General features: G+C 44.3%; 1 protein-coding gene across 1 annotated transcript in view; it reads right to left on the bottom strand.

Moving 5' to 3' along the window:
- The window catches only part of enoph1 (enolase-phosphatase 1), a 13885-nt gene extending 8220 nt beyond the window's left edge, over positions 1-5665 (bottom strand). The window contains exon 1 of the mRNA XM_061907809.1: positions 5315-5665. Within this exon, the coding sequence (XP_061763793.1) occupies positions 5315-5398 (84 nt within the window). The 5' untranslated portion in view covers positions 5399-5665. The remainder of the gene's footprint in view (positions 1-5314) is intronic.
- Between the last annotated feature and the right edge of the window lie 4391 nt (positions 5666-10056).

The raw sequence follows: 10056 nt of genomic DNA, 5'->3' as shown, positions 1-10056 counted from the left end.
TGAAAATTATGACGCTGTGTTCCAAATTTGGATTATTTACGGAACTTGTGTGAGCCAACGGCTTTACATTTTGTTACGTTACATACATATATATATATCCATCCATCCATCCATCCATCCATCATCTTCCGCTTATCCGAGGTCGGGTCGCGGGGGCAACAGCCTAAGCAGGGAAGCCCAGACTTCCCTATCTCCAGCCACTTCGTCTAGCTCTTCCCGGGGGATCCCGAGGCGTTCCCTGGCCAGCCGGGAGACATAGTCTTCCCAACGTGTCCTGGGTCTTCCCCGTGGCCTCCTACCAGCTGGACGTGCCCTAAACTCCTCCCTAGGGAGGCGTTCGGGTGGCATCCTGACCAGATGCCCGAACCACCTCATCTGGCTCCTCTCCATGTGAAGGAGCAGCGGCTTTACGTTGAGCTCCTCCCGGATGGCAGAGCTTCTCACCCTATCTCTAAGGGAGAGCCCCGCCACACGGCGGAGGAAACTCATTTCGGCCGCTTGTACCCGTGATCTTATCCTTTCGGTCATGACCCAAAGCTCATGACCATAGGTGAGGATGGGAACGTAGATCGACCGGTAAATTGAGAGCTTTGCCTTCCGGCTCAGCTCCTTCTTCACCACAACGGATCGATACAACGTCCGCATTACTGAAGACGCCGCACCGATCCGCCTGTCGATCTCACCATCCACTCTTCCCCCACTCGTGAACAAGACTCCTATGTACTTGAACTCCTCCACTTGGGGCAGGGTCTCCTCTCCAACCCGGAGATGGCACTCCACCCTTTTCCGGGCGAGAACCATGGACTCAGACTTGGAGGTGCTGATTCTCATTCCGGTCGCTTCACACTCGGCTGCGAACCGATCCAGCGAGAGCTGAAGATCCCGGTCAGATGAAGCCATCAGGACCACATTATCTGCAAAAAGCAGAGACCTAATCCTGCGGTTACCAAACCGGAACCCCTCAACGCCTTGACTGCGCCTAGAAATTCTGTCCATAAAAGTTATGAACAGAATAGGTGACAAAGGACAGCCTTGGTGGAGTCCAACCCTCACTGGAAACGTGTCCGACTTACTGCCAGCAATGCGGACCAAGCTCTGACACTGATCATTCAGGGAGCGGACTGCCACAATAAGACAGTCCGGTACCCCATACTCTCTGAGCACTCCCCACAGGACTTCCCGAGGGACACGGTCCAATGCCTTCTCCAAGTTCACAAAGCACATGTAGACTGGTTGGGCAAACTCCCATGCACCCTCAAAAACCCTGCCGAGAGTATAGAGCTGGTCCACAGTTCCACGACCAGGACGAAAACCACACTGTTCCTATATATATATATATATATATATATATATATATGTAGGTGTGGGGAAAAAAAATCACAAGACTACTTCATCTCTACAGATCTGTTTCATGAGGGGTTCCCTCAATCATCAGGAGATTTTAATGGAAGCATTCACATACAATGGTTTATATAGAGCACAGAGTGGGTGGGTACAAGCAGGCGTAGGGTGTGGTGATTGGCTCATGTGTTACCTAGGAGGTGTTTCCTTCTGTGGCGGCATGTTGAAATGATTTCACTGCGCTTGTTGAGGGATGATAAATTTGGATGATATATAATAAACAGTTTCTCTTTTAAGCATAGGTTGCATCTTTTATTACCACTGTTGTAAGGTGTGCTGGATGCAAGAATTTGCCATGTTATTGAATATTCAACATTATGGTCTTTGAGGTTCCAAATGTGTTTGCTGAGTTCTGTAGAATTCTGCAAAGTCTGGTTTCTAAAGGAGGCATTGTGATTATTCCATCTTGTTTTGAACGCTCCTTCGGTTAATCCTACGTACGTGTCGGATGTGTTAATGTCCTTGCGTATTACCTTTGCTTGGTAAACGACTGATGTCTGTAAGCACCTTCCGTTGAGAGGGCAATCAGGTTTCTTGCGACAGTTACATTCATTATTGGTTTCAGAGTCGTTTAGTCTGGGGGTAGGCAGTCCTTTTGCAATTGCTTTGTTGTGGTTTGAAATGATTTGTTGCATGTTATTCATACAGCTGTAGCTCAATTTAATGTTGTTCTTGTTGAATATTTTTCTTAGGCTGTTGCCTTTGGGGAAGTGTTTGTCGATCAGAGTGAGGAACTTGCGGCCGATGTTGGTTGAGACGTCTTTGCTGAATGGCGGATTGTACCAGATGATGTTGTTTCGTTTTCTGCTCTTTTTTGGTTGGTTTCCTGGAGCGGGTTCATAGGTGAGGGTGAAGTTGTATCCGCTTTCATCAAGTGCTCCTTTTGCGTTCCTTTTGTTTCAGGGTGGAGGAAAAAGTGTGCTTTCCACCGCATCCTTCTTAGGAAGTGTTCCGTCTTTTCTATGAGTCTTTGCTTGTAGTCCTTCTGCGCGGGTATGGGAATGTTCTTCGTGGAGTAGTCGATGCTGAACTTTTCCATTTCGGATCGTTGTACAGTGCTCAACAAATGTCAATTTGGAGCGGAAAAGGAACGCAAAAGGAAACTTACGGATTCAAATCTACCAAGAACCCACCCACAGTCAAGGAATTAAAGGACTTTGAGAACGACATGCTCAAAATGATACAATCAGTCAAATTTAAGCCAGCCCGCAACCCATTCCTCACCAAGCTGAAAAATGACACGGAGCGCATCAAGAAAGTAAGCAACCTCATCATAGCCGCCGATAAAACCACAAACTTCTACAGAATGGACATACCAGAACATAACTCTTTACTGGACAAAAGCATCACCAAATCATACAAAAAAGCGCAACCCAACACTTTACAGAACATCCACTTGGAAAACAAGCGGATCGCAACCGAACTGAATATTGAGGACAGGGTGGACACCACAGCCAACAAAGAAGCCTTCATCACATTGAAGGACCACAAACCCAACTTCGCAAATAACCCAACATGCCGACTAATAAACCCAACTAAATCCGAAATAGGAAAAATCAGCAAAATAATCCTGGACAGAATCAACGCAAAAATCAAGGACAAAACACCACTCAACCAATGGAGAAATACAGCAGCAGTAATCAAATGGTTTAACAACATCCAAGACAAACAACAACACAACTTTATCTCCTTCGACATCGAAGAATTTTACCCTTCCATCACGCAAGACCTACTGACTCAAGCACTAAACTTCGCCTCGGACTACGACTCAATCACGGGCAATGAAAGAAACATCATCATCCACGCAAAGAACTCCATACTCATCCACAACAGTACACCATGGCAAAAAAAGAACAATTCAACGTTTGACGTTACTATGGGGAGTTTTGACGGAGCAGAAACGTGCGAACTCGTTGGGAGTTTCCTCCTCTCCCAGCTTGCTAGCCTCAACCTGAACCTTGGTATTTACCGTGATGACGGACTGGCAGTGTGCCGCGCCTCACCAAGGAGCAGCGAGAACACCAAGAAGCGCATATGCCAAATCTTCAAAGAAAACGGCCTACGGATCACGATTGAAGCCAACAAGCAAACCGTCAACTTCCTCGACGTCACTTTCAACCTGAGAAATAACAGCTACCAACCATTCACGAAACCCAACACAACACTCCAATACGTGCACCATGACAGCAACCACCCACCCACCACCACCAAAAGAATACCTACCGGAATTAATAAAAGGCTATCGATGCTGTCATCCAGCAAAGCTGAATTCGACCAAGCAACCCCCCCGTACCAGAAAGCACTTGATGAAAGCGGATACAACTTCACCCTCACCTATGAACCCGCTCCAGGAAACCAACCAAAAAAGAGCAGAAAACGAAACAACATCATCTGGTACAATCCGCCATTCAGCAAAGACGTCTCAACCAACATCGGCCGCAAGTTCCTCACTCTGATCGACAAACACTTCCCCAAAGGCAACAGCCTAAGAAAAATATTCAACAAGAACAACATTAAATTGAGCTACAGCTGTATGAATAACATGCAACAAATCATTTCAAACCACAACAAAGCAATTGCAAAAGGACTGCCTACCCCCAGACTAAACGACTCTGAAACCAATAATGAATGTAACTGTCGCAAGAAACCTGATTGCCCTCTCAACGGAAGGTGCTTACAGACATCAGTCGTTTACCAAGCAAAGGTAATACGCAAGGACATTAACACATCCGACACGTACGTAGGATTAACCGAAGGAGCGTTCAAAACAAGATGGAATAATCACAATGCCTCCTTTAGAAACCAGACTTTGCAGAATTCTACAGAACTCAGCAAACACATTTGGAACCTCAAAGACCATAATGTTGAATATTCAATAACATGGCAAATTCTTGCATCCAGCACACCTTACAACAGTGGTAATAAAAGATGCAACCTATGCTTAAAAGAGAAACTGTTTATTATATATCATCCAAATTTATCATCCCTCAACAAGCGCAGTGAAATCATTTCAACATGCCGCCACAGAAGGAAACACCTCCTAGGTAACACATGAGCCAATCACCACACCCTACGCCTGCTTGTACCCACCCACTCTGTGCTCTATATAAACCATTGTATGTGAATGCTTCCATTAAAATCTCCTGATGATTGAGGGAACCCCTCATGAAACAGATCTGTAGAGATGAAGTAGTCTTGTGATTTTTTTTCCCACACCTACATATTGCGCTCTACCCCGGTATCGAGCACTATTCTCTGGATAATCCTATCAAGACATATATATATATATATATATATATATGTACATGGTAGTGGTAGGGTAGTCGTGCGCTACCCGAGGGTCCCTGGTTCAATCCCCACCTGGTACCAACCTCGTCACGTCCGTTGTGTCCTGAGCAAGACACTTCACCCTTGCTCCTGATGGGTGCTGGTTACCTCCTTGCATGGCAGCTCCCTCCATCGGTGTGTGAACGTGTGTGTGAATGGGTAAATGTGGAAGTAGTGTCAAAGCGCTTTGAGTACCTTGAAGGTAGAAAAGTGCTATACAAGTACAACCCATTTATCATTATCATATTCATAAATATATATATATAAATTTACATGCATTCTATTTTAGTTACTTTATTGAGTTTACAACCTCCTGGCGCTGTTTCTGTACAGTTTTTGTACTATTTATGTACTGGTTTTATTCATAATTTCTTGAATAAATGTAAATGTTGCATTATAAAAATAAAAGCTTATAAAAAAAAAATAATAATTAAAATAAAATTACACTAATACGTTTCGCGCATGCTCAGTTGCGTTAGGCAGCTCATTTTGACAGGTAGCTCATTTCGCCAAAAGAGCGGATTGCGGCGTTACATAACTGGCTTCTCAATCCAAGTTAAAGTGACAGAAACAACAACAACCCTACCTTGACGAAGGTGATCGGCGTGGTTGTGCCTTCGATGTCCAGCAGAAGAGCGCTGGTGCAGGCAGGGATGAGCACAGCAGCCATTGTTCAATGCGGCGGGATAGCTAGCTTAGCCTGATTAGCTTCCACACAAAGATGAGGTTTATGACGGCTGGACTCTCTCGCAGCGCCCCCGGAAGCTCACAAATGAAGTTAGGAGTACATCCGCTGAATGGTAGAATACGTTAATCTTAAGAGCTGGGCCTGCATTAACTCGCTATTCCAACCAGCTAACGGCGACTAGCAGCTGGCACGCATGCTGTAGCGGCCTGCAGTACACTCGCCCAGCCGGTGGCGGCGCTGCGGGACACTTGGCGTCGTTCTTGCCGTGGCGGCGCTGCAGTACACTTGCCCTGCCGGTGGCGGCGCTGCAGGACACTTGGCGTGGTCCCACGAAGAAGACAGTAACAGGAGAAAGGGTACATTTCTGGGTAAATGAATGGCAGCTAAGCAATAAAGACAAATGTTGCAAAAGGAAATCTATTTTCCTCAGGAATGATATTATTTTAGTGACTCAGCTTTTCTATAAGGAAGGTCAACTTTTAATTACCAAGAATTTCTCAACCACTTTAAAGGCCTGCTGAAAGCCACTACTAGCGACCACGCAGTCTGATAGTTTATATATCAATGATGAAATATTAACATTGCAAAACACGGCCTTTTTAGTTTACTAAATTGCAATTTTGAATTTCGCGTAAAGTATCTTATTGAAAACGTCGGTATGATGAAGCGTCTCAGGGTGTAGCGGACATTTTTTCCCCCAGCCCCATCCCAGCTATAAGTAGTCTGCTTTAATCGCATAATTACACGGTATTCTGGACATCTGTGTTGCTGAATCTTTTGCAATTTCTTCAATTAATAATGGAGACGTCAAAGAAGAAAGATGTAGGTGGGAAGCGGTGTGTTGCGGCTGCCTTTAGCAACACAAACACAGCCGGTGTTTCCTTGTTTACATTCCCGAAGGTGAAGCTTTACTATGGAACAGAGCAGTCAAGCGAACATTGGTGAGAAAATGGTGGTAATAAGTCGGCTCTTGGGCTTCACGGTGGCAGAGGGGTTAGTGCGTCTGCCTCACAATACGAAGGTCCTGCAGTCCTGGGTTCAAATCCAGGCTGGGGATCTTTCTGTGTGGAGTTTGCATGTTCTCCCCGTGAATGCGTGGGTTCCCTCCAGGTACTCCGGCTTCCTCCCACTTCCAAAGACATGCACCTGGGGATAGGTTGATTGGCAACACTAAATTGGCCCTAGTGTGTGAATGGGAGTGTGAATGTTGTCTGCCTATCTGTGTTGGCCCTGCGATGAGGTGGCGACTTGTCCAGGGTGTACCCTGCCTTCCGCCCGATTGTAGCTGAGCTAGGCGCCAGCGCCCCCCGCGACCCCAAAAGGGAATAAGCAGTAGAAAATGGATGGATGGAAGTCTGCTCTTACCATAGACATGAGCGGAGCTTGCGTCGTTCCTCGTGCACCTGTCAAAGAGGCAGTTGCGACTCTCTTGTCTCCTCCGCACACACCCGTGGCCACACCCCTCCGACTTTCAGGTATGACCACATAATCTCACTAAAACACTGTAACACAATAAGTAGATAAGGGATTTTCAAGAATTATCCTAGTAAATGTGCCCTCGCCTTTTTTTGATTCTTTTTTTTTTCTAGTCTTTCACTCTCACTATATCCTCATCCACGAATCTTTCATCCTCGCTCAAATTAAAGGGGAAATTGTTGCTTTCTCGGTCCGAATCGCCCTGGCTGCTGGTGGCCATGATTGTAAACAATGTTCAGATGTGAGGAGCTCCACAACCCGTGACGTCACGCGCACATCGTCTGCTACTTCCGGTACAGGCAAGGCCTTTTTATTAGCGACCAAAAGTTGCAAACTTTATCGTGGATGTTCTCTACTAAATCCTTTCAGCAAAAATATGGCGAAATGATCAAGTATGACACATAGAATGGACCTGCTATCCCCGTTTAAATAAGAACATCTCATTTCAGTAGGCCTTTAAGGTCCCTATGTAAGCTGACCATATTGTGAAATGCCAAAAAGAGGACACATATATGCGTGCCAAGACTGGGACCAGGTGAACATTGGCCAATGATACTTGAACTTGCTTTATAATTAATATATTTATTTAAATAAAGCATTTTTTTCTCCTCTGTTGACAGCAGTGTTGGGGCTAGGAATTTTCAAAATGGGATCCCATGGACCCCATCAAGTCCTAAAAATGGGGTCCCACAGTAAATTTTTGGTGTCCCACTTTTTTGTAAGCGTTTGGAAAACAAATGATAAACGTATGCATCCGTCCATCCATTTTCTACCGCTTATTCCCTTTGGGGTCGCTGGTGCCTATCTCAGCTACAATCGGAAGGCGGGGTACACCCTGAACAAGTCGCCACCTCATCGCAGATAAATGTATGCATTGTCCTGTTATATCTCACATTCTATATCAGGAGTCGGGAATCTTTTTGGCTGAGAGAGCCATGAAAACCAAATATTTTAAGATGCATTTTTACATGAGAGCCATGTATTATTTTTTTAACACTCAATACAACTAAATGTGTGCATTTTTCAAGTAAGACCAACATTTTTTGAGTATAATAAGTAATAATAATATAATATATATAATATTATATATATATATATATATATATATATATATATATATATATATATATCCATCCATTTCCTACCGCTTATTCCCTTTGGGGTCGCTGGTGCCTATCTCAGCTACAATTGGCCTGAAGGCGGTGTACACCCTGGACAAGTCGCCACCTCATCGCAGGGCCAACACATATATAATATATATATATAATAATCAATCAATCAATCAATCAATGTTTATTTATATAGCCCTAAATCACAAATGTCTCAAAGGACTGTACAAACCATTACGACTACGACATCCTCGGACGAACCCACATAAGGGCAAGGAAAACTCACACCCAGTGGGCAGGGAGAATTCACACCGAGTGGGGCGCCAGTGACAATGCTGACTATGAGAAACCTTGGAGAGGACCTCAAATGTGGGCAACCCCCCCCCCCCCCCCCCCCTCTAGGGGACCAAAAGCAATGGATGTCGAGCGGGTCTAACATGATACTGTGAAAGTTCAATCCATAGTGGCTCCAAGACAGCAGCGAGAGTCCCGTCCACAGGAAACCATCCCAAGCGGAGGCGGATCAGCAGCGTAGAGATGTCCCCAACCGATACACAGGCGAGCGGTCCATCCTGGGTCTCGACTCTGGACAGCCAGTACTTCATGGTCATCGGACCGGACCCCCTCCACAAGGGAGGGGGGGACGTAGGAGAAAAAGAAAAGAAGCGGCAGATCAACTGGTCTAAAAAGGAGGTCTATTTAAAGGCTAGAGTATACAAATGAGTTTTAAGGTGAGACTTAAATGCTTCTACTGAGGTAGGATCTCAAACTGTTACCGGGAGGGCATTCCAGAGTACTGGAGCCCGAACGGAAAACGCTCTATAGCCCGCAGACTTTTTTTGGGCTTTAGAAATCACTAATAAGCCGGAGTCCTTTGAACGCAGATTTCTTGCCGGGACATATGGTACAATACAATCGGCAAGATAGGATGGAGCTATTATAACTCTTATATTTAATAACATTGTTATTCTGAAGCTAACCAATAATGAACTGTGTGTGTGGGACGTGTGCTACATATATGTTGCTTATATATTGTTTAGTGAAAAGGAGAAAAAAAAAAGTAATATGATCCGCCTCCGGTTGGGATGGTTTCCTGCTGGCTCCGCTGTGAACGGGACTCTTGCTGCTGTGTTGGATCCGCTTTGGACTGGACTCTCGCGACTGTGTTGGATCCATTATGGATCGAACTTTCACAGTATCATGTTAGACCCACTCGACATCCATTGCTTTCCTCCTCTCCAAGGTTCTCATAGTCATCATTGTCACCGATGTCCCACTGGGTGTGAGTTTTCCTTGCCCTTATGTGGGCCTACCGAGGATGTCGTGGTGGTTTGTGCAGCCCTTTGAGACACTAGTGATTTAGGGCTATATAAGTAAACATTGATTGATTGATTGATTGAAGTGAAACATGTTTTAGATGTTATATATTTTGAGCCTTGTTCTTGTTGTGATGGGGTAGGTTTACACCCTTTCGGCTCAATCATTGCTCAAATGAGTGTTTTTTTTTGTTTTTTTTAATGTTTTTTGTTGTTGTTGTTGTTCTTTGTTTTATGTGAAGATTGCCGAAATAAATAAAATAAATAAATAAATAATAAATAAAATACTTCAAACTATTAATGCGACATCGTCTGCTACTTCCGGTACAGGCAAGGCTTTTTTATCAGCGACCAAAAGTTGCAAACTTTATTGTGGATGTTCTCTACTAAATCCTTTCAGCAAAAATATGGCAATATCGCGAAATAATCCAGTATGACACATAAAATCTCATTTCAGTAGGCCTTAAGGTTATTTATTGAATCTGAATGAGTCTATGGCTTTGCACCTGGTTTATTATATATATATATTTCTTTATATTCTATTTTTGTTACTTTGAATTTACAACCCCCTGGTGCTGTTTTGTACGGTTTTTATAATGTTTTATATTTCTTTATACTGTTGTTGAAGTATTTTAATTATTGTTTCTCTTCTGTTTGTTAATGTTGAAATTTATAAATAAATAAAAAAAATAATAGATCGCGGCTGCTTGCAGTTCACTCTCCTTGCTGTGGCGGCGCT

This window comes from Nerophis ophidion, linkage group LG08 (genome assembly GCF_033978795.1).
Source record: "Nerophis ophidion isolate RoL-2023_Sa linkage group LG08, RoL_Noph_v1.0, whole genome shotgun sequence".
Lineage (NCBI taxonomy): Eukaryota > Metazoa > Chordata > Actinopteri > Syngnathiformes > Syngnathidae > Nerophis > Nerophis ophidion.
The sequence above is the reverse complement of the archived record's forward strand: the minus strand, read 5'-3'. Positions and strand labels throughout refer to the sequence as shown.